Raw genomic sequence first — 25,552 nt, forward strand, 5'->3', positions numbered from 1 at the left:
TTTTCCTAAAAAATCCTGAACACTGTAACCTTTTCTCAAGCCCCTTGGTCATTTTAGTTGCCCTTTTCTGAACCTTTTCCAACTTGGCAATATCCCAAGTGAGTGTAATATCAACGTCCAAGTAGTAGTTAATTTACGACCTTTGTTGCCACCAGTTAACCAACTGATTCTTTCCAGAAATATAATGGACAATAACCTTTTTTTCACAGTCCGGTTTAATTGAAGTGCTTGGATTCCAAACAATTTGCTCCCTTCAGCTTAAAAATCGCCTCACTTCAGTTTCACTGGGTTATGGATTGAGCTGGCAGTGATTCTTACCCTTTAACACACCAAATTGCAAGTCACGACAAAGCAGCATTGGCAACAGAGAACAGGATGACATGATGTTGGGCCCAGGTGGAGGTCAGGCAGAAGAGATGAGATTTTTCTTTCTTCCTTTCAAAAATCGATGCATATGTGTTTGAGAGCATGCCTGCACTATTGAGGGAAATGTTAACAAATTTAGTTGAGGCGTTCAAGGCCTGGTCATAAAGGGCAGAAAAGAGCAAACTGGTCAAATGAATTTTACAGGAACCCCCCCCCCCCCAAAAAAAAGGTGGGGCGGGAGGGTTCTAATGATGCGCAGGCTGCATAATAATATCTCTGTGAACCATAAAAATAATAAAAGCTGAGGCCATTTCCAACATAATCTCTATCAGCAAGATGCCAGTGCTTTTCCAGATTTCCTAACAGGTCCCTGCTAATTCCATGCCAAAACTAGCAGTGGATTTCTTCCTTTTAATCTCCCCTAATGCCTTATTCGATTATTGTCACTGCTCTCCGACCGGGCACCGTCCCTTCATACTGTAATTCCACAACTGAAGCACTCAGATGAGCCTGAACGACGGTGGGGGAATATCAGGGACCGACCACACACACACACACACACACACACACACACACACACAGAGGGCGAAGAGGAGCCCCTGGAAGGCGGGGCTGGCAGGGAGAGGAGGGGGGGGGAACCAGCCCAAGTCCATCTGCCCATCCACACTCCTCTAGAGCATTAGGTCTACGGGTATACTACTGGTAGTAAGGAAAACGCCGAGTGGGAGGACAAAACTGAAGAAGGAAGATGGGTCCTACTCAGATTTGCTACAGTTGACCAGGTTGGCATCCAGAACGCAGGCATGGCTTGGTGGCTTCCTTGGATTTGCTTCACTGCGTGGTAAGTAAAGCAAACTTGGGCGCAGAAGAAGTTGGGGCCAGCCTTGCTCTTCTACACCTTGGGACAGCAAATGGCCGGGAGGGCTGCTTTGCTGTTGATCCAAAGTGAAGCAACTTTTTGGGGGGAGCGTAGGGGTGGTGGTGGGAGTTGGTTTGGGGCAAGAAGGGAGCCTGTGGGTGACGGCGGGGTTCTGTGCTTGCCCCTGCAGCCTCCACAAGGTGCTGTCGGACGACCCCGCCGCCGACGAGGGCGACCTCTACTCGGAGAACATCTCCCGAATCCTTGACAAGCTCCTGGACGGCTACGACAACCGGCTGCGACCCGGGTTCGGCGGCAGGGGCAGCCCAGGTCCTTACTTGTTTTGTGCACCTTCCCTCTTTCCCCACGGCGTTTGACCTCTCCCGTTGAGCCGCCGCCTACGAGCCACAGTTGCCTGCAAGGCGGGCTACGACCCTACACGTCCCTTCAAGGGAGCCCCATCCGACACCGCGGCGTTTGGGTTGTGGGACTTGGATTTCCGAGTATGCGCCGCTGGGGTCGCGCTACAAGCGGGGGAAAAACCCGGCTTGCTCCTTACCTTAGGGCCGTTGTGGGGTGGGGGCGTCTTGGGGGGAGATTTCACTGAGGCGAGACCAACCCCGTCCACCTCCCTCCCAGGATCGCATCGCCGAGACACCCCTTCTAAGAAAGTCCTGTTTGGGCATCTGGGGAAGCCAAACAAACCCTATTTTTTGCTAACTACGTGCAAACAAGTTGTATCCTCCCTTGGTGGAGGGGGAGGGGGAAGCACCCTAAGAATGAACGCCACCCATCTCACTGAACTCTCTCCTTCCTCCCCTCGACGGTGCGCACGCAAACTTTCGCCCCCTGGAACCGCTTCCCAGGAGCCGTGACGGAAGTCAAGACAGACATCTACGTGACCAGCTTTGGTCCTGTGTCAGATGTGGAAATGGTAAGACACCCCCCACCAGCAACTCACCCCCCTAGCTGTGAGAGGAGCCTTAGTGTCAAAGGAGATCGCCCCCCCCCCTCTCCCTCTCTGCCTCTCAAGCCCTTCGGCTGCAAGGGAGCTTGCTCTGCCCCTGTTTTCTAGGATTCATTACGGTGGCATCTGAGTGGACTGTCATTAGAGCAGATTACTCGCTTTAATCTTCTTGACAATCTCTGCCTTGCAGGGACCCGGCCGTGCATTTCCCGTTGGGGCTGCACAGAGAAACGGTTTTGCACGACTGCGATGGGCCAGGCGGGGCAGTTTTAGCATGCATCTTTTTTTTTCGAGGGGAGGAGAGCTGTGTGCGCGTGTGTTCAAGCACACTTGCAAATCAAATATTTAGATCATAATGCAAATGTCTGGGTTCACTCCCCCCTCTGCTCCCTGGCCTTCCTGGGTGGAAAGCAGGGTTTGTTGGTTAAGAGGGCATCAGAGCTATAAGAAGATTGCGGCCGCTTGCACCACAATGCGGAGAATTATACACAGCAGAGCTCGGAGCAGGGGAAGTAAACTTCGCCAAATGCACGTCAGGCAGGGAGTGCTCCTTTTGCTCGGTGAAAGAGCAGATGGCAACAGGCACTCATTAATGGAACCTGGGGTGGGCTCATCAGTATGTTGCGTGCTTGCCCTTGATAGATGCTGTAAACTTCCTCCTAGTATTATTAGGATCCCTGACATTCTGGAGTCTGGCTATGCACACATGACATTTTATTCTAGAATCAATGGCGACCTTGTGCTTGCTTTTTGCATGTACAGTGGTACCTCAGTTTAAGAACAGCCCTGTTAATGAACGATTCGGATTATGAACTCCACAAAACCGAAAGTAGTGTCCCCGTTTGTGAACTTTACCTCGGTCTAAGAACGGAATCCGAATGGTGGAAGGGCACCGGTGGCAGGAGGCCTCATTAGGGAAAGCGCGCCTCGGTTTAAGAATGGTGTCGGTTTAAAAACAGACTTCCGGAACGGATTAAGTTCGTAAACCGAGATACCACTGTAGTCCACACACAGTCTAGATCTGCTGCATATTTTTTTTGCCCCTGAGAAGCATTATTTGTTCCAAAAATGGAAGCTCGTTGCAGAGCGATTCTGCATTACCAACAGTGTATCCATTTGAAAACAGATATAGGTGGTTCCTGGCAATGGAACCTCACATACACACCTTCCCAATGGCATTGTGGGTGCGTGTATACCAAGATTGCAATCCCTACTTCCTTCTTCATTCACCCGGGGCATGTGCAGGGAGGAAAATACATGGACAACTTAATCAATGATTTTCAAACATGTATTAAGTAACCACACCCACCCTTGGATGGCAGGATCTAGGATCTAAATTGAAAGCAGCATGTTCAAGACAAGCAAGAACTATTCCAAATTGGGGGGGGGGGAAGCTACATTTTTGTGCTACCAACTCAGTAGTGTGTATGCATCTAGAATCTTCTTAGAATGTTCTTTATTATGTCTGAACAATCAATGATCCAAAGGCTGCAATTGTGCTTGTGGTCCCCCCTGGCATCATTGAGACTTATTGTTGAGTATACAGTGGTACCTCGGGTTAAGTACTTAATTCGTTCCGGAGGTCCGTTCTTAACCTGAAACTGTTCTTAACCTGAAGCACCACTTTAGCTAATGGGGCCTCCTACTGCCGCCGCACCGCCAGAGCACGATTTCTGTTCTCATCCTGAAGCAAAGTTCTTAACCTGAAGCACTATTTCTGGGTTAGTGGAGTCTGTAACCTGAAGCATATGCAACCTGAGGTACCACTGTATAGGCAAAAGGCTGGTTGGTAAAATAAGGTGCTTCCAACCTCAATCCTGGGTTTTGTCTGTCCATTCTACCTACCAAGGATTTTTTAAAGTTCTTACAAAATGCATCACAATGCGCTGAGAAGAGAAGTGAAATACGAGGTACAATCTCACAAATATGGGTGGCATAAATGATTGTTAAAAAATTAAAACAATATACCGTATAATGCCATAAAAGTTGGTGAGGCTTTTGATGAGCAGGGATATGTTATAGGGGAAAAACAGAAGTGAAGCTTTCTATAACCAGTTTATTTACTTATAAGTGCAGTCTGATGTTCACAGGGAACATGGAGTGGTGTATTCAGACCTAATGCTAAACTTGGTTAAGCGTCATGCGAACAACCTTTGGGCTTGGCTGCTCCTCTCACCTCTTCTGGTGTGGCTTTGAAGAGGATATCTGGAGCTATCACTTTTGCTTCCAGTTAATGGCAATTTAGCATAATTTCCAAACTTCAAACTGTGGTTACTGTTAATTATAGTTTAAAGAAATAAACCAGGATCAGAAACCATGGTTTAAAGTTGGCTTTCAGTAAACCATAGTTAAGACTAAACAGAGTTTGCCCAGGTTTGGACGTTAGACTAAACTGTGGCTGTACCAGAGGAGAATGGAGTTGATGAGCCCAAGGCTTGTTCACGTTAGGTTAAATCATACTTGAGTGTTGTGTCTGAAATCAGCTAGTGAGTACGTCAGTGCCTGCTGACAACTTGCTCTGGCATTCCTGAATTTGAATGAGAAGCAGCCAAAAACTAGGATTCTTATTTATGTGAACTGGGGTTTTGAAGGCAAAATTTTTATGATCCAACAGCCCTGGTGTTTCCAAGAGGACAAAAGTTAGATTATAAGTTGCACCGTTACCAGAATAATAAAACACAGTGTTCTGTCCTGAAGGCTCCAATCTCCCAAGTTCTTCATTATATTGGATTTCTATAGGTGTCTGGTGTGTTTGGGTTGGGGGTTGGGTGGGGAAGCTTGGTGGGCTGGGTTAGACCCCCTTGTTAGAGATTTCCCACTACACATCTACAGTGAACATGGAACTCTTGATCCTACAGCTGCCTGCAGGGGGAAGGGACCTGGTTCAGGAAGTACTATCAGTGTGAAGAGAGGGGATAGAAGAAGGCAGGAAGTGATGTTTGAATAGCACAGCAAGCAGAGGGGCACCATTTGTAGCAAATGCCTTGGGCCAGACAGTGTTGACTGTCTTGCTTATACTTCAAACCTCCTGAATCTCTTCCTCTTCTTATACATTAGTTCAAAAACAAATCTATAAAAATCCACTAAATCTCTTCCCACCCACTCCCTTGGCTCTCACTCCAGAAAAGCTTTTACCCAACCACAACCCAGTTAAATCCAAACCTCTGCTAAAAAATAAAAAGAAATGTCATCCTAAATCAATACCACATATCTGTTATAAGGCATTAGTTTCAGGAATTACATTCTGTTTTATGAATACATATCAAGATATCTGTTTTTGTGATAGCAAACTATCCATTATTCACTGATTAATTTGGGGCAATTTATCAAGAAATAGGATATGTTTTCCTTTCATAGGCTGGCTCCTTTTTAAGGAATTACTTAAGGATAATAGGATTAAAGTGATTAAGTAGTGAATGGAGTGTGGTTAACATGTGCATGTAAGCCTTCCCACTAAGTAACCATATATTGTTACTGGAGAGGCTGGGTCCTGATTTTCAGCTCACTTGTTTTCTCAATAGGAATATACCATGGATGTTTTCTTTCGGCAAATGTGGATTGATGATAGGTTGAAATTTGGTGGGCCCACTGAAATTCTGAGATTGAACAATTTAATGGTCAGTAAAATATGGACACCAGACACCTTTTTTAGAAACGGGAAGAAGTCAATTGCTCATAATATGACAACTCCAAACAAACTTTTCAGGATAATGCAGAACGGCACCATCCTCTATACCATGAGGTAAGTAGGCACTCTAATGGCATGTACTTTTGTTCTGACATGTATTTCCACCCCCCCCCCCCAATCTGCTGGTGATTTAACTCAGCTCAATTCTGCTCTCCTTTGTAGACTTACCATTAATGCTGATTGTCCTATGCGTCTGGTAAACTTCCCTATGGATGGACATGCTTGTCCCCTGAAGTTTGGGAGCTGTAAGTATGCAAATAGTTCCTATCTTTCAGTAGAAGCAAAGTCTTAGGCAACACAATATACTGCCTCTTGATATACTGTTTCTTGAAATAGGGTCTTTAGCACAATCTCTTAGAATGCTAGTATGTTTCTTAAAAATGGGCCCTTAATGAAATAATTTGCTGCAGTAGGATCTTCTAGGCTAGGCAACCAGGTCGGCTGCTCAAAGCAATGCTTTCTTACAGAGTTCCTGGACTGTGCTTTGCTACCTCAGCTGAACATGGCCTTGGTAGTAACTTGTAATGATTGGTGCAGTGATAATAATAATAATAATAATAATAATAATAATAATAATAATAATAATAGGTAATAGTCATAAGTTTTCAGTGTCTGTGGTTGTAAGTCTGGGGTGCATCAGAATTGACACTGATCCCCACAGCCACTTTCCTTATTTATTCCTTTAAGAAGCATTTTATATTTAAGGGGCTGAGGAGAATGAAATGCTTATTCCAATCTTAAATTACAACCAGGAGTGCAATTTTAGTCATTGCTGTAAACCTTTTAGAGAAAATCACTTGGTAAAACTTGGCTATCCTCAAGAATGATACCTGCTTGGGTCAGTAGGCTTTAAGATAAGGACTCAGGCATAGAACCTATGTTGTTGTTCAACTCCCATCAGCCCCAGCAAGCATGGCCAATGGTAAGGGAAAATGGAGTTGTAGTCCAGCAGCATCTGGGGAGTCAAAGATTTCACACCCTGTGCTAAATTGGTGCCAAGGGAGAAAATGGGCACACACTCAACCCTTTATTCTTTCCCAGCCAAACTATTTGCCTAGGAGTTTGCTGCACAAGGACGAGTTAACAGTGGAAGAGAAACTTGGCCATTGTGCACTGAACTTACCTATCAAAGCTTGTGTGAAGCCTTGTAATTGGAAGCTGGGGATGAAAGATGCCATGTTTCAGATCTCAAGTTTAGAAAAGCTGTCTCATGGAATTTGATTTAGGATGTGAAAACAAGTTTGCCTTGAGTCTCGCTTCAGGGTGCTTTGCCCAAGTTGATGGAAAAATAAAGGATCTTTCCTGAATTTAATTCTTAGTTTCACATCTCCCTCTTCAGTTCTTTGGCAAGGGAAGTGATATTTGTCGCCTAGTCTAGTAGGAATATGGAAGTTCTCACCTGCTGGTGTGGAAGGAGGGAGAGTACCTAAAGACATGATGAACGAGGCTTCAAGATGCTCTGTGAAGGAAACCATGGCTTCCTTTCTTTCAGCCACAGGTTAAAACGTACGGGCAACATTTTTGGGTTGGAGAGATGCTTCAATGGTTTCTGCATGAACCTGGATACCATCACTATTGCTTAGTTATCATGCATGATAGGAATAGTTACAATTAATGATTTACTGAGGGAGGTGGATGTGTCTTGTTGGAATTGCAGTATAATACTTCCTGAAGTTTCATCTACTTTGAAAATTAGAACACAGGGATGGCATTAGCCTGCTGCAACAAAAACGACAGTGTCTTTGGGCACTTTATAGACTAATAGATTTATTATGGAGTAAGCTATTGTGGACTAGAACTCATCTTATCAAATGCATAAAATGTTGGTCTCAATTGGCAGACAGCTGTCCATTCATCCACCACCCACCCTATAGAGAAAAATATATAAAACATAGGCTTGGATCAGTGCTTAGTTAGTTGCTAAGTTGGTCCCATTGAAATCAATGGGACCTATGTTCAACCAATTTCATTCGGAACTAACCCACTGGGGCCAGGTGGCCATGAAATGCAAGAGGTACAAATGGCGACAGTTCTGTGTAAAGAATAAATATATGGAAGATAAGCACAGTGACCATATACAACAAAAGTGAGGAGCAGGGGGAGTGAGATGGTTGATAGCTGTGCCCTTTTTGAGTCTTTTCTCCATCCACCAAGACCTAGGTTGTCCTTTCAGCCACTCTGGTATGGTTACTTAACGCCAAGTTGGTCTTTAAGAAAATATCTGTCACTCACAATTTGGTCATAGATGAGGGAGCTAAGCTGATGTGTATTACCAAGACCTGGGTGGATAGTTGGGTGGAATTGGCCTGGTGCAGTTTTATCTACCTGAGTACTTTGGTAAACAGCAGGGCAAGGAGGATGTCACTGTGGTCCATAAGGATTCTGTCTCACTCACCAGACCGTTCCACTCCTGTGTAGAATTCAAGGGATTGCATCTAGTGTGGGCCCGGGAGGCAAAATAGGGGTGCTGCTGGTGCCTCGCCCACCCCAACGCAGGACTTCACGGCTACCACAGCCACCAAAGAGCATGCTGCAGTGCATGCCGTTGATTTGGTATTTGCGCCAGAACTTAAAGAGGATAGTCTGGAGCAGGGGGCTTGTAGTTTCTTTTTCTTTACAGCCTTACTTTGGTTGTCAAACGCCTCAGTACTCATACATCTTAGCTCCCGAATGCTAAAAATCTGGAAGTAAGTGTTCCGGTTTTTGAATGTTTTTCAGAACCTGAACATCTGACGTGGCTTCTGCTTGAGTGCAGGAAGCTCCTGCAGCCAATCAGAAACCGCACCTTGGTTTTCGAACAGTTTCAGGAGTCGAATGGACTCCCAGAACAGATAAAGTTTGAGAACCAAGGTTCCACTGTATCTGTTTTCCACTTAACAACAGTCATGTCTAAATGGTGTACAGGAAAGTTAATCCACTGTCATGGTCAGACCATTCCTTGGTGAGGTTTGGTCTGATGGCATCAGTTTCCACTGCAGGGATTGGGGACACATGAAGATGGTCCACTCCCAGAGACTAATGGAATTTGATGGATTCCTGAATACGCTTAGGGATTTTGTGACAGAGGCGGTGATCTTATTGAGCCCTATTGTTGCTGTGGAACGGTGTGGTGAAGCAGGTAATCAATGTGACCGCTCCTACGCACCCTCTCTAGTGGCACGGAGCCCCATCTTCTCCCTTATTTTCAAGGCGGCTTGGGAAAATGAAGCAATTTGGACAATGGCTGGAATGCAAGTAGAGCAAATCTCAGCAGGAAGATGACACAAAGTTTGCTAGAGCACACGATTTTTCCTACCACATGGTGGTGAATGTGGCAAAGAAGGATCTCTGTTGCATCCTCAGATAGCCATGTGGCAGAGTTGTTCTGAGTGGTATGGGAATTTTTCTTTCTTTCAATTTTGTTTTTGCAATTGTAACAAAAGAAATAATAATAATAATAATAATAATAATAATAATAATAATAATAATAATATAAACAAACAAAACAAAAACCCCTGCCAGCTGACGTTGAAATTAAAATACTCCACCATAGGGGAATTTTAAAAGATTGATTCCTGTTAATATGATTTTAGAACCCTTAGAAAGCTGCTGCAACAAGTTTCTGAGGTACCTTGAGAATAAAATTGATTGCCCATAGGCTGAAATGGACACCAACATTGAGACAGGTTCCCAATAAAATGGAGACTTGGCTGGTGGCTGGTTCCCAGGCCCAGAAATTGGGCAAGTTACCTGTTTTGCACAGAGCTGCACTTACTCTGAAGGAACAGACACATATTCCGGGGGATGCTCTGAGAGCCATCACTGTCATTGGAGGCACAAGTGGTCTCTATGGAGAGAAACACATTTTGCTGGCATTGGCTGGTAAGGCAACTGTGGCTTTTCCTGGATAGTCTGGCCAGAATGATCCATGTGCTGGTAACCTCAAGACTGGATTAATGTGATATGTCAGGCTGCCTTTGAAGTTACTTTGGAACAGCCATGACTAGGATTGCCACCATGAACATATTGCACCAGTCTTGAAAGAGCTCCATGGATGTTTTTCACATGCTGCTGAGCAAAGTTCAAGCTGCTTGCCCTGACTGAAGACAGAGAGTCTTCATTCTATAGACCTGCCTATGAGTTAAGATCTATGAAGGAAACTCACCAAACCATTTCTAGACTTCCCTCCCTTCCCATAAGTGGTTGGTGCTGATTCTGCTGAGTTTTTGGCATCAGCTGAATGCCTTTTTTGCGTTGCTATTTCACATTGCTGGTTGCGTGCTAATTTGGATATTTTCCTGCCTGTTGTTGTTTAAACGTGTACGTGATTTTAATGTCAATGTGATGGTAATGGGATTGCTCTGGTAATGAAGAGCGGGTAAGAGAAATATTATAAATAAATAAAACCGTGATGGGGGAATAATAATGCTGTTGTGACTGGCTGCTGTGCTAATCTGGTGTGCGTTTAAATTTTATGCTGTGCCAGGAAGGGGAACCTTTTTCAGCCTGAGGACTACGTACTGCATTCTGGGCAAGCTGCCAACGGCAGTGAGGCCAGCGGCAGAAGTGGGCAGAACAATTAATGTAAATTTTACCTTTGTAGAATAGGCTAGTTTCTACACCCACTCACATACCCTCATGCATCCCCCATCCAGGCAAACAAGAGGCAGTAACTGAGTTCATGGGCAGATTTCAGCCTGGCAAAAACACTCAGGGTGCAAAACAAGGTCATTGAGAGGTGTGGCCTGGGCAGAGTGCCAGGAGCCAGACAGAGAGGCTTGGAGAGCTGCATTCAGTGGCAGAGCTTCATGCTCTGGCACCGGGGGCAGAGAGGAGGCGAGGGCATGGCTGGCGCACGTCTCAGGAGTGTGACGCACCACCTGCGGGGGCAGGGCGCCCAGTGCAGGTGGGGGAGCAGCCCTGATGGCACCCTGGGGATTGCGCTGCCAGGGGCAGTGCACTCCCCCCGCACTCCTCTTCCTCCGCCAGTGGCTGCATTGTACCCTTTGCGTTTCCCAGCTTTTAGGACCTCCTGTCCACAAGTGTGAAAGTTGCACGGAAACTAAAGAGTCGTGCTGGAGAAGCAGAAAACGTTTGCCTTGTTGGCTTTTCCTTCAGCAAATGAAATGTGGGGGTGTCCATTTCCCCCTTAAATCTAGACTGTAAGATAAGCCTGGAGCAAATCCCTGAGTCTCTTTAACCAGGAGAGTTTGAAATACCTCTCCTTGCATTTTCAATACTCAGACCCTCTAGCCCAAACAGGGAGTCTGCAGAAGCCAAAGTACAGTATTCTCTGGCCATTCTGAACTAGAGCATGTGATGGTTCAATAACAGCAACGGGAACAGTGCATAGAACATAGATCACAGCACACTGTGTGCTTCAGCAGCAGCGTCTACCAAAGAAGAGATTTGCTGCTTATTTTTGCACTAGGAGTTAAGTATAATTAGCACATGACAACCCCCCTCCTCTCTCTCTCTCTCTCCCTGTCTGACTCAGATGCCTATCCTAAAAGTGAGATTATTTACACCTGGAAAAAAGGACCATTGTATTCGGTGGAAATTCCACAAGAATCTTCCAGTCTTCTCCAGTATGATCTTATAGGGCAAACAGTCTCTAGTGAAACGATAAAATCCAATACAGGTAAGATCACATCTGCATGCAGAGTGCCAACATTAGAATATGACCACTGAGATTTTCAACATGGTACTTTTTACACGCTCACAGTGTGACTTGTCTATGTGTCCAATGGCATGCTTGCTCCAACTGCTAGTCCTTTGGAGAATAAATGATAATGAATCTATTGCTGGGAGTTCTGATTGCTCCTCCCAGTTCCAGGCCACATCTCTTTTCTGCCATGCAGAAGGCGGTTATAGGCTGAGGTGCAAAGGCAAGGAAGCGGGTGTGTTATGGGACAATGAATTCACACTTTGCCTCAAAGCTTCCTAGGCAAAACTAGCTAAAATACCATTTTATTTGCAAGGTTTATATACAGCAGGAACACTTGGGAAATACAATATGTTGTCTTGGCGTAAAATTCACCTTCCTGTGCTCTCTTTCATTACCACCCCCAAAAAATTGTTTAGTCCATATGGTTGTGAAGTTATGCCTGGAAATTTGTGGACAATGTCTGTTGAAATCTGAGAAGCCTAGCATTTCAAAGGGACGTGGACAAGGCCTCCCTAATATAAAGTAAAACCAGAATTCATTGAAAAATATGGGGGAAATGCAAAAGGGTAGAATATGTTTGCAAATGCAGCTTTTCCTGATAACAGAATTATTATTTTTTAATGATGAATACACACAGCCCTCCCTATGTGTTTATTTAAGACATTCCAAGATTCTCTAATACATGGACAATGATAATGCTGATATACTTGTTTCCTAACAGGTGAATACGTAATAATGACTGTTTATTTCCACTTACAAAGGAAGATGGGCTACTTCATGATTCAGATATATACTCCCTGCATCATGACAGTCATCCTCTCTCAGGTGTCTTTCTGGATTAATAAGGAGTCTGTTCCAGCTAGGACAGTTTTTGGTATGCTGGTATTATCATCTCTGCCTGAAACCACTCTGCATCATTCCATTTATCCACCATTTTTCATTGCTTTGTGTGTTTCTCATAGGCGAGTATTCACTTCAGGTACTCTATTTTCATCTGCAAAGGAAAATAGGCTACTATCTCATTCAGACATACATCCCCTGCATTATGACTGTAATCCTGTCCCAAGTTGTGTTTTGGATCAACAAAGAAGCTGTCCCAGCAAGAACTGTGGCTGGTATTCATGCTTTCTTCTCATGACCTTCATTTGCTCGTTGCTTCGTTCGTTCAGGGTATTGTACTGCGATAGAGATTAGCATTGTTTTTAATTAAAGAATGTGACAGAGGAAAACTATGTGTTGAGGATTTACCTCGGGGTAAGTGCCACTGAATCTTCTGTGTAGTCATGGATCTAACTGAACTCTTGCTGGGGAGATGGTTTCTAATGAACTTCCATAGGATCTCATTGCAAGCCTGTAGCTCTGCGGCTCTAGGAATTGAGTGCCACTGAACGCTTCTCTGCTCCTGCCAGTGGAAATGAATAGTACTTGCTGTGGCTTCTAGTTCAGGCTGTAAATCTGTTTATTGGGTACATGGCAGTTACACAAAGAGAAGTTGGTGTGTGCAGAGCTTGGAAGCCTGAAAAAGGATACATACAGAGGCCTAACAGCTTCCTTGTCACCCTTATTTTGCAGGGATCACCACTGTCCTCACAATGACTACGTTGAGCATCAGCGCCCGCCACTCTTTGCCCAAGGTGTCTTATGCTACTGCCATGGATTGGTTCATTGCTGTGTGCTTTGCCTTTGTCTTCTCTGCACTTATCGAGTTTGCAGCTGTCAACTACTTTACCAATCTTCAGACTCAGAGAGCAATGAAGAAGGCAGCCAGGGCAGCCGCACTAGCAGCCGCGCTCTCAGCAGCTACCGTACCGGCGGAGGACGAGATAGTCTCGGTAATTGCTCACATTTCTGATAATAAGCATCGTATAGGAAGAGACAGCCAAAGTAGTGAATGCCAAACAATTGAACAATATTAAAGTGATCTTAGTCTGGGAGAGATTGCATAATCAAATCGCACAATCAATGCAGGAGCTGAGTAAGTTGTTCCCCCAAACTTTTAAAAGTGAAAGCGCAGGGATTATTTTGTGTGTGTGTGTGTGTATTTATATATATGACTGTATTCCATATCCATTTTATCAGAATATTAATTTTCAGCCTATCCAGTTTGCACGGCAGGAAATATTGCCAGGCATATTTCTCCAGCGCTTTCTGTGTCACTGGTATGGAAAGCAACGCAGTATACCCTTCAAGGGGATGTGCACACGCCATATATTCTTGGATCAGTTTGTAACTGGCATTCTTTAAGTGGGTCATTGCGGGGGGGGGGAGAGAAAGGGGGGATTAGACTTTACAGAAACTTGGCATCTTCCCATACGCTTGGCTGTCTTGGATGCAGCCCAGCAAAAGTTATGGAATGGCTGGAATCTCGCAGTGCCCAACTCACATGAGATATTAAAGGGCTTTACTTCATAGAAGGAAAAGCTGCTGCGCTGGTAATTTCAAACATCTTGTGTTTCCATCATGATAGAAATGCAATTTAAGAACTGCTTGGCAGATGCAGCAGTGAGAGAGACCCTTCTGGGCAAAGTCCCACTCCTCTCTTTGATTCCTCAATGCCCTCATGGTTCAGAGATTCCCTAGATGGCCCCAATATACTTCTTAACTTTCTTTCCTGTCTCCTCACTGGGATTCCTTCCTTTTTTTTGCCCACCCCTGCTCATTTGCATCTGCAACCCAGCACAGAGAAATTAAGCAGGTGAAGCTTTCCCCATCACTTCTTTCTGTGTCAAGGAAAATTTAGCTCCTGAACCTCTATGCAGAGTCACAGGGACAGAGCCATCTCCTCTGCCCTGTTTCCTCCACACGGATCTGGTACAGGAAGAGTGAGGAAGCCTGCAGTCAACTTCACTGAACAGGGAGCCCGCAGTGTAGGGATGGTGAACTTAGCCTAGAACTGATGGGACCCTGAGTTGAAAAATACCTGGAGGGCCACAGGTTCCCAGCCCTACAGTGGTGGCCTGAGAAATTCTTGCCACACAGATGGAAAGGACAATAGCACAATGGTAAAATATATGCTAGCTATGCAGAAAGTCCTTTGTTTAATCTCTGGCATCTTTCAATAGGGCTGGGAAAGTCCTACAGACAACAATGAGCTGGATCAGGGATATGGGAACAGCTCATTCATTCATTCATTCATTTCTTATTTATTCCATTTGTTTACCACTCTTCACAACACTGAGTGCAGGTAGTCCTTCCAAATGGCCCATGAGGTCATTTCTTGCAAGCCAAACCCACCTATCATTGAGGTGACACCATCTGATGTTACCTGTAAACAGGGGAGGAGCAAGGTGGGGGTGGTGAGGGCAGACCGCCCCGGGTGTCATCAGAGGAGGCATGCAGGAGGCAGGCGGGCAAACAAACAAGCAGCGGGTAGAGGGAAGGAGAGAAGCAGAAGCTCCCTCAACTCAGGACCCAACCCTGTACTCGCCCCCCAAAAAAGCTCAACAACTTTGGCCAACCCTCCCCTAAAAAAAGCTGAACAACTCCTGGCAATGACAATGGGTAGATCACAGCTAGTCTTTTTATACTGTGAGTAGATCGCAGTATAAAAGGGACGCGGGTGGCGCTGTGGGTTAAACCACAGAGCCTAGGACTTGCTGATCAGAAGGTTGGTGGTTCGAATCCCCGTGACCGGGTGAGCTCCCATTGCTCGGTCCCTGCTCCTGCCAACCTAGCAGTTCGAAAGCACATCAAAGTGCAAGTAGATAAATAGGTACCGCTCCGGCGGGAAAGTAAATGGCGTTTCCATGTGCTGCTCTGGTTTGCCAGAAGTGGCTTAGTCATGCTGGCCAAATGACCCGGAACCTGTATGCCTGCTCCCTTGGCCAATAAAGTGAGATGAGCACTGCAACCCCAGAATCGGCCACGACTGGACCTTTATCTTTAGATCACAGTCTCTTGGGAGTCCAACTAGACTTCAATGTGGGGTGGGGGGTGACAAGAAATTTTCTGCACCTGGTACCAGCTGACCTTGCTATGCCACTGCCTGTCAATCATTCCTGCTGATGCAAGTGCTTTCTGTGTCACGGCACATTTCCATGCCTTACTGCAGCATCTTCAGTTGATTGTGGCTTCAGTTGTCACTTGTGTCAGTGGCCTGGCTTAGTATGGCTGCTTTCTGTGTTGATACTAGATAGGGCCACAGGAAGCTGGAAGATGGCATACATAACCTGTTACGGGTTCCCCCCTTATTTATTTCCTTGGGTAACTTCCTTTAAAGTGGGTTGCTGTGGTGAAGTAAACATAAGGGCTGTTTTACCACATACTGAACTCCATATCGGTTTATGATGCTATTCTATGCTATGATTGGTATATTTTTCCTGGAAGCATTTCCAGACCTTTAAACAATTTTATGTTGGATGGGCAGATGCTTAATGGATACACTTTTCCACACTGCTACTGTTCCATGCCCTGAAAAACATCTGTTGAATTTTATGCAGGTGCCTAAGGTACAGGAGCTCTACCAGGAAAGGGAGAAATGCTCTTTAATAAACTTGTACCTCCTGTTCCATTAACGCCTGCATGTCAGACAAGCAACTGAGGAGCTGAAGTTTTCCCTGACATTAAAGGTTCTGTTGTTGAACATTTACTAGTTGTCCAGCTGTTCAAAGTACAGGAACCCTGAAAGAAAAAAAAGTCTTCAATGCTTTGACCACATTATGGAGTTGACAGCACAATTCAATTATATTGAATTGATAATAGCCAGATGCATACGGACAGGTTAAGTGAAGGATGGGGGAAACCCTCCACAACTTCAGATATTAAAAAGGTAAAGGGACCCCTGATCATTAGGTCCAGTCGTGACCGACTCTGGAGTTGTGGCACTCATCTCGCTTTATTGGCCGAGGGAGCCGGCGTACAGCTTCCGGGTCATGTGGCCAGCATGACTAAGCCGCTTCTGGCAAACCAGAGCAGCGCACGGAAACACTGTTTACCTTCCCGCCAGAGCGGTACCTATTTATCTACTTGCACTTTGATGTGCTTTCGAACTGTTAGGTTGGCAGGAGCAGGGACTGAGCAACGGGAGCTTACCCCGGCGCGGGGATTCGAACTGCCAACCTTCTGATCGGCAAGTCCTAGGCTCTGTGGTTTAACCTACAGCACCACCCGCATCCCCCTTCAGATATTAGAACACACCAAAATAAGGTGCTGCTCTTTGGATAACACAGGCTTGGGTGTTTTAAGAGCTACTGCTAGTGGGTTGGAGCGTGATTACAGAAATGAATTCCGTACAAGAGGAGTCATTATACTTGGAATGGGATAGTGCTGAGGATATATATCCTACTCCCTACCCCAGTTGCTTTCCCTCTTCATTTCTACTCCTGCTGGTAGTCCTGCATGCCAGTTATTCACTGTATAGGCTGCTGAAGTGTAGGAGGTCAGCCATGTGTTTGATGATCAAGCTGTGTAGGTTTTACTAACACTGATATTATTGTTTAGTCATATCTGCTTGCGGTGGAGAAGGGAGGTGGGTTTAGATTGCACCTTGTGTTCATCTCTTTTATGGAGAAAACATTCTTTGTCTTTACGGATGCAGAAAACCAGAAGCAGGGGACATTTCCTCCACCACTCACTGCATCACAATGTTGAGGTGGGAAGAAAAGCTTTACCTGAGTCTCTGCTTGTCAAGGAGGGACACGTGGGTTAAACCACAGAGCCTAGGGCTTGCCGATCAGAAGGTCGGTGGTTCGAATTCCTGTGACGGGGTGAGCTCCTGTTGCTCGGTCCCTGCTCCTGCCAACCTAGTAGTTTGAAAGCACGTCAGAGTGCGAGTAGATAAATAGGTACCACTCTGGCGGGAAGGTAAACGGCATTTCCGTGCGCTGCTCTGGTTCGCCAGAAGCGGCTTAGTCATGCTGGCCACATGACCTGGAAGCTGTACGCTGGCTCCCTCAGCCAGTAAAGTGAGATGAGCGCCGCAACCCCAGAGTCAGTCACGACTGGACCAAATGGTCAGAGGTCCCTTTACCTTTTACTGCTTGTTAAATGGCAATTTTTAAAGAACACAGAAAGCAAAGGAAGCCAAACTCTGGTCAGTGTACCACACTCAGGGGCCAGGTTTTTTCACTGATTTCTGCAATCAGCACATTCCAGTGATAAGGCTTTTCCCTGGACTGTGACTTTCCTGCACGTTTGAATGCTTCCCCACCAAAATCTCCCTCACCTGCATTTGGAAAAGTGTTAGTAAAAAAGTTAGGCTAAATATTGCTCCCTGGCATGCTGTTTTTCTATGCACGTGTTTTGGAGTTGGTTGCAAGGTGGGGAATATAATGCATGCTTGTGTGTTATTTTCACTGTTGTGGATCCTAGCATGTGCTTTTTTGTATATATTACTTGTCTGAAGAACTGCATAGCTAAAGTGCAGATTTTGAAAGATGGTTGTGTTTTGGTTTGTGAACTTTCTAGATTCTCCTTTAAATGCAAACTGAATCAAATCTCTCCCCCATCCCTACGTGTGATATAACAATGTTGGATTTAGGATGGGATCAAGAGGGACAGAAACCCTACTCAGACATTTGTTCCTCTTCATATAGATATGGAAGTGGGGATGAGCACCTTTGCTCCACCTGTTCCATTGCATTTCCGTTCACCCTCCATGAGTTGGAGGGTGATGGTCCATAGCAGGGAGCTTTCTCAACTCCTGCAGACTCCCTGATACACAGTGTGATGGCCAACCTCCTACTGTGAATGGCTGGGAATGTGCCAAAGAGGACAGGGCATGAGTGCTCATCCCTGTTCTTCCTCTGTGCGATCAACATTGCATATACAGTCATACCTTGGATCCCGAATGCCTTGCGAGTCAAACATTTTGGCTCCTGAACGCCGCAAACCCAGAAGTCAATGTTCCAGTCTGTGAATGTTCTGTGGAACCAGAACGTCCAATGCAACTTCCACAGCTTCCAATTGGCTGCAGGAGCTTCCTGCAGCCAATCAGAAGCTGGGCCTTGGTTTCCGAACATCTTGGAAGTCAAATGGATTTCCAGAACGGATTCCGTTCAACTTCCTAGGTACCATTGTAGTAACAACTGACTGGAGAGGATAGGGAGATAGCAGGATGCCATAGTTTCTTGAAGGGCTATTATTGCCATTAAAGGTAATGGTAAAGGGACCCCTGACCATTAGGTCCAGTCGTGACCATCTCTGGGGTTGCGGCACTCATCTCGCTTTATTGGCCGAGGGAGCCGGTGTACAGCTTCTAGGTCGTGTGGCCAGCATGACTAAGCCGCTTCTGGCAAACCAGAGCAGCGCACAGAAACGCCATTTACCTTCCCGCCGGAGTGGTACCTATTTATCTACTTGCACTTTGACGTGCTTTCGAACTGCTAGGTTGGCAGGAGCAGGGACTGAGCAACGGGAGCTCACCCCATCACGGGGATTTGAACCACCGACCTTCTTATTGGCAAGGCCTAGGCTCTGTGGTTTAACCCACAGCACCACCTGCGTCCCTTCATTATTGCCATTAGGAGTGCTCAAACAAAAGGGAGAGCTGGCATTTTGCTTATAAATATGCCTATGTATTTTAAACACACACACACACACACACACACACACACACACACACACACACACACTTTAAATTAGTGTGGTTGGAAAGATTGCCTTTTGGTGACAGCATAACCCCTCTCCCCAAGTTCAAGATCAGCTCGAGAAGCAGGGATAAAGCCTGCCTGCCATCCTGCTGAAGCTGGTTCCAGCTCTGTTGCCAGCTGACGATAGCTGGCAGTGCCTGTAGTTGACAGGGCCTGTACGCCTAAGGCAGCACCTTAATGTTTGCATTTTTCATTGCAATGCCTTATAGACACTTGTAAGAATAAGCACACATAATAGGCTTGCCAACGCTCAGAAAATGCTATATAGCTTTTAAAAAATGTCATGACATTTGAGAAGGGCTCAGTAGAAATGACTGAAATTTCATTTGATTTGTCGGTATCACATTGCCTATTAGGTACACAACGTAAGAGCAAAATAAGGTTTACAAAAGCAACATGAACCAATGCCAGACAACAGGAGTGGATGGCCCTTTTAATGACTAGGGCTGGATCCTGTGCACATTTATCTGGGAGTGAGATGTGCTGGACTCTGTTTCTGAATTTGTAGGCACACAAATGGAGTGCAACTTAACAGTACTAGCATTATTTAAGCGCCACTTTTCAGAACCGAAGCTCTCCATGAAATGGAGAGTTGAATGGAGTATCCTGGATAAGGGGATGGCTGGCTGGCTAGAACACATAAGCAGGAACATTTCAAATTGGAACATTTTTATGTGGTATTATGTAGTTTTATGTAGAAAAACAATGACCAACATGCATGCAGAAGGGTATTGGAGTCTCCATGTATGATGGTGGTGATTGGCAAAATATTTGCTTGGGCCCCCAACCAAATCTTCTAAAAGGGTATCAAGTAATATCAAGTAATATCAACTCCTTTGATGCATAATGCTGTAAGTCAAGTACAGCAAGGTCTATTTATGGGGGTTATTTTAATTTTGTATCCCACTTTTGAAGCTCAGGTAGCTTTCATGGTGACTCTCCTGTTATCCAGAAGCACCACTGTCACAACCCCAACAAGAGAACGTTTGGGAATTCAGAATATATTCACTTTCTATGGACTAAACGTTTTGGCATCAAGAACAGTGAATTACAAAAGGAGAGGTGGAAATATATATATATATATATATCTCCCTGTTTGCGGGGATTTTTTAAAAACAAAAACAAACAAACAAATGTTTTCTATTTCATTCTTGCACAATAGATATTTCTGCTTATAATCTGATTTTGATCTGAGCTATGTGTTGTAGGAGACTATATTAAAATAGAGCAACTGTGAAAGTAAAGAACATTGAAGGAATATCTCAGTTCCTCTTAGAATTGCAGCACCCAGTTCACAGTAATACTGGTAGCAGACAATATACTACATTTAAATTGCTGGATTTGTCCTATATTTACATTCTGTATTTACATTCTCTGTATATATACACATAACAACTCATTAAAAACAAGTAAAACAAGGAACCCAAACCCAGCAAGTGATGCATCAGGTTGACTAGTGTCTGTGCAAATCTTGATCTGTTGCTTCCATGAGACTGCAGTGACATCGGGAGATAATGCATCTTTAAATGGCGCATGGAAAAGCTTTTTACCTGCCAGGATTGTATATATCTCCTGCTGCTAGTGCTACTGACATTAATAGCATCAAGAGACCAAATTGCAGAAGTTTCTTTCCCAAATATAGAAGCAGATAATGGGTAAGAGGGAGAGAGAAAAATGAATGTAGGCTGTCCTTTAATTAATTTAGACTGGAGATTTGAATAGAATTCTGGAACAGGCCTGGATAAAAGAAGAAGAAGATCAACACGTGTTTTATAAATTAGCAGTGCTGTGGGATATTAATGTTGCAATAATAACAATAATATCATTTAAGTGATTGTCTCTCATATTATTAGTCAGTCTTTTATTGCTGGCATGGTTTATTGTTGGGATGACACTTGATGGAGAGACTTTCCATGGGATAGGACCCACCTGTTGAGAGGCTTTCTCTTTTACCAGTTGTAATCTCCAAGTGTGGCTGTCACAATGTGGGAAGTGCTGCTCAGATATTTGGTAAAGGGAGATTCTCTCCTTTTAACCCTCTCTAAGAGCTGGTGCTCAGGGCATTCAATGCACCTGTTTGCCAACAGACTGAGTGCGCACAAGGAGGCCACACTTTTTCATGCAACACACAATTAAATTATATCTTCAACATAAATCAGGATATAAACTCAGTTCTTCTATGATACTGTGATTGCCACTAATAGTATGAGACCTGAGACCATTGTGGAGGAATAATCTATCAGTGATTATTAGCTACACGACATTAAAAATAGGATTCCTGTATATCTCTGATTACTAAATACTGGAGACCAAGAACGATATTACCCACCATCCATTGTTTGTGAACTTCCAGACTGCTTGATTAGATTGTGTTCTTGTAATGATATCAATTTCACAGAACTCATGCTGTTTAATGGTAATATTTGTCACCTGCAGCAATTTCCGTTTAACTGAATATGGGTAATATCAGCTTTAGCTATCCATTTACGTGCAGTTGTAACAATTGCTGAAGCACAAAGACCTGTGGTCCTATCGCCCTGGAGGCTCCAGGGCTATCATCCCACATTGTCCAATGTCAGTGCCGTCTTGTGACATTATACTGCCTGAGGAGGTGCAGCAAATGGCAGCCTCCAAATCGGCCAAAATGCATAGTTACCCAGGCTAGCCAGTCCCTTATTTTCTGTTTCTATTTATTAAATTTGTTTGTCACTTTTCACAAGCAGGACTGCTCCAAAGCAACTTAAAGCATAAAATGCGTTACAGATGTATAAAACAGGAGTAAAACACAATACCTAAATGATATTAAAAGAACAAATCCTATTCACCTGACTAAAAGATGAACACTAAAAAGGCCAGAAGACAACTCACTACCCTCCCAACCAACCACCAAAGGTGGGAGAATGGAGATAGACTTCAAGGCCTGAGAGCTGGAAGCTCCATTTCATATTATGCCATCACACTAGGAATTCCATTTTTAAAACCAAAGGAGAGGATTTGCTGTTACGAAGAGAGATTTAGTGAAATATAGGAAGCTTCTTGGGACGCGGATGGTGCTGTGGGTAAAACCTCAGCGCCTAGGACTTGCCGATCGTTAGGTCGGCGGTTCGAATCCCCGCGGCGGGGTGCGCTCCCGTTGCTCGGTTCCAGCACCTGCCAACCTAGCAGTTTGAAAGCACCCCCGGGTGCAAGTAGATAAATAGGGACCGCTTACTAGCAGGAAGGTAAACGGCGTTCTGTGTGCTGCGCTGGCTCGCCAGATGCAGCTTCGTCACGCTGGCCACGTGACCCGGAAGTGTCTCCGGACAGCGCTGGCCCCCGGCCTCTTAAGTGAGATGGGTGCACAACCCTGGAGTCGGACACGACTGGCCCGTACGGGCAGGGGTACCTTTAGGAAGCTTCTTAGTATCATAGAATTGGAAGGGACAATGAGGGTCATCTAGTCCAACCCCCTGCAGTGCAGGAATCTTTTACCCAACATAGGGCTTGAACCCACAACCCTAAGATTAAGAGTCTCATGCTCTACTGACTGAGTTATCTTGGACAGTAGGAGTAGCTGAGTGTGAACCGGTAGCCTGTAGACACTGGAGATAAATTGCAGATATATTTTGATCCCAAACTGAGGTCTGGCATCGCAATTGGAACAGGAAGCAGTTCTTGCCGTAAGCTAGTTAAATGGATTAGGAGGTGGGAATTGTATTTTTTGTACATTATTCTTTTAAGAAGAACTGCAAGAATGGGAACTCTATTGGCAATCTATGGCAATTATGCCAAAAGGCTCTTCTAGTGATATATCTGCTTGTTAAATGTGAAGCATGCATATTGAGCAAAGGTAATAATCTGATTTTTTCCCACAATAGCATTACAACATCAAACACCTATATCCTGAATCTAATACATTACAGAGGAAATAAGAGAGGTCCATTTCCTGACTGCCAATTTGATGTTATTGTAATTGATTTCTTTTAACTTTACTGGAGATGCCACTAAGGTACATAATTTGCAGATATATGGAAAGTAGAAATAATAACTATATCGATGTCTTGGTGTAAACTTTTTATGGCATCTAGGAACATAGAGAAGTATTCATTTTATGAGACTGCCTGACTACAAGTTGCACTGATAGCAGGAATCAAATATCCATAGCACAAAGTGGACACAATTTGGTGATATTTTAATATGAATACCCCTTGAAAGTATTCCACAGAAATATAGAATGGTAGGTATAAATTGCCTCTTTAAAGTACAGGGTGAATAAATAATACCCTCAAAATAAGTTAGTACAAGTGTTAGCAGAATGCAATGCAATAAAGTATAGTAGCTGCATTTTAAGACCTCAAGCCCTCATCAGACATATCTAAGAAATGTGCTCAAATTTATTGCCCTCTTGGAGAAAGTATTAGCATACTAAAAAGAAATATAAAATCTCATAGAAATTCAAGTTGAGAACACTTAACAGCTAAAACCAGCACTAACACCCCAGCTTAACTGCCATGGATGAAAGTAAGGGTCACTATTTATATAATATAAGAATTGACCCAGTGTCCATGAGATTCCCTTTCATCCATTAGAAATAATTCCCACTAAGAAACCATCTGTAGTTGCTGTTATGGCACGGGCAGTCTTTGCAATAGAAGTGGATATCCATTCTGAATTTTTGTTGGAACGTGAAAGAGTGGGTTTGGTCCAAAGCTTTCCTGCTTATCCTGACATTGTTGACCCTCCTCGCTTCGCCCCTGCATCATAAACAGAACTGGAAGAAGGCCCCAGAATTCTGGGCCTACCTGTGTGTGACATGTGCTGCGATTAGCATGCAGTGTAACTCTGTTCAGAAGGGACAAGGATTCTAATAAGGCAGGCGGCAGCGCTTTCATTCCTTTTGTAAAGCAAAGGCACCTCAAGCCAAATCTGAAAGTGACTGTGACTGAAAGCAGTGGCTCAAAGACTCCATTTATAGAGCAGGATTATTATGATGATTAGTGCAAGTGGACATGGATAACCCTCTTTCTGCTTCTGTGACACATCTGTGGATGATCTCCCCTTTAAATCTGTCTTCGGCTTGCTGTGTAGGAGGGAAAATAGAAAAACAGACATCTGTGTTCCTGATAGGCAGAGCCCCATCGTATATATGTACATGTAGACTTTAGAACCTTCTGCAAAGCATTTTCTCTGCCAGTTATTTGGGTTAAAGTGAGTGGCGAAGGAATGACAATTCAAGAAATGGACATTTTAGAATGGGGAGGTGGGGGAGAGCAGGAGTGGCTGAGTTTGTTTGGTCTACAGAAAAGTAGGCCACTAGAAGATCTTCTCTTTCTGAAAATCAAATACGATGGGAGAACACCCAATTATCCCCATCACTAGGGATCCTGTGCATATATCTAAATGTTGTATTTCTATTCCATTTCTGAAAGAGGCCTCTATTAGGAGGTGTTGCCAGTTGCTATTGAAATGGGAACTCTCTTCAATCTGCAAAGCATTTTCTCTGCCAGTTATTTGGGTTAAAGTGAGTGGCGAAGGAATGACAATTCAAGAAATGGACATTTTAGAATGGGGAGGTGGGGGAGAGCAGGAGTGGCTGAGTTTGTTTGGTCTACAGAAAAGTAGGCCACTAGAAGATCTTCTCTTTCTGAAAATCAAATACGATGGGAGAACACCCAATTATCCCCATCACTAGGGATCCTGTGCATATATCTAAATGTTGTATTTCCATTCCATTTCTGAAAGAGGCCTCTATTAGGAGGTGTTGCCAGTTGCTATTGAAATGGGAACTCTCTTCAATCCCCGCCCCCTTAGCTTAGCTTTTTGGGAGTTTGTCTCAGGATTGCTGGGATATGAAGATATCCTTGTGTTCTCTGTACCTCCTTTTATTATGGCAGTCTGTAGCGCATGAGTGAATATATGTGCAGTGAGAAAGAGGATTGTAGCAGAAGCTCCATCTCTACTTTCAAAAGTGTGAAGGCTTCATGTATGGATAGAGAGGGAGAGACAGACTCTCATGTTCTATATACAGTGGTACCTTGGGTTACAGACGCTTCAGGTTACAGACGCTTCAGGTTACAGACTCTGCTAACCCAGAAATAGTACCTTGGGTTAAGAACTTTGCCTCAGGATGAGAACAGAAATTGTGCGGCGGCAGCGGGAGGCCCCATTAGCTAAAGTGGTACCTCAGGTTAAGAACAGTTTCAGGTTAAGAACGGACCTCCAGAACGAATTAAATTCTTAACCTGAGGTACCAGGTTATGTGAATATTCTAACCAAAGATGCGATAATACAGTGGATATTTTAGAACAGGGTTGCCTCCTGGATGGCTAATTTGTAACTGTGGAGCCAGTGCTTAAGCACAGCACTTAAGCCGGCCTTCTCTAACCTGGCAAGTGCTTTGGTGTGCTATCAGCCCCTGCTAGTATGTTCCACAGGCAGGGATGAATGGAGTTGGAGT

The 25,552-nt window shown here is 44.5% G+C and overlaps 1 protein-coding gene across 1 annotated transcript in view; it reads left to right on the top strand.

Moving 5' to 3' along the window:
• The first annotated feature begins 1,043 nt into the window (after nucleotides 1–1,043).
• The window catches only part of GABRA6 (gamma-aminobutyric acid type A receptor subunit alpha6), a 31,377-nt gene continuing 6,868 nt past the window's right edge, over nucleotides 1,044–25,552 (top strand). Inside the window, exons 1-8 of the mRNA XM_081846512.1 lie at nucleotides 1,044–1,207; nucleotides 1,416–1,555; nucleotides 2,092–2,159; nucleotides 5,714–5,934; nucleotides 6,043–6,125; nucleotides 11,357–11,500; nucleotides 12,249–12,401; nucleotides 13,100–13,359. Of these exons, the coding sequence (XP_081702638.1) occupies nucleotides 1,170–1,207; nucleotides 1,416–1,555; nucleotides 2,092–2,159; nucleotides 5,714–5,934; nucleotides 6,043–6,125; nucleotides 11,357–11,500; nucleotides 12,249–12,401; nucleotides 13,100–13,359 (1,107 nt within the window). The 5' untranslated portion in view covers nucleotides 1,044–1,169. The remainder of the gene's footprint in view (nucleotides 1,208–1,415; nucleotides 1,556–2,091; nucleotides 2,160–5,713; nucleotides 5,935–6,042; nucleotides 6,126–11,356; nucleotides 11,501–12,248; nucleotides 12,402–13,099; nucleotides 13,360–25,552) is intronic.

The sequence above is a fragment of the Podarcis erhardii genome (genome assembly GCF_964252035.2).
Source record: "Podarcis erhardii genome assembly, chromosome: 2".
Taxonomy (NCBI): domain Eukaryota; kingdom Metazoa; phylum Chordata; class Lepidosauria; order Squamata; family Lacertidae; genus Podarcis; species Podarcis erhardii.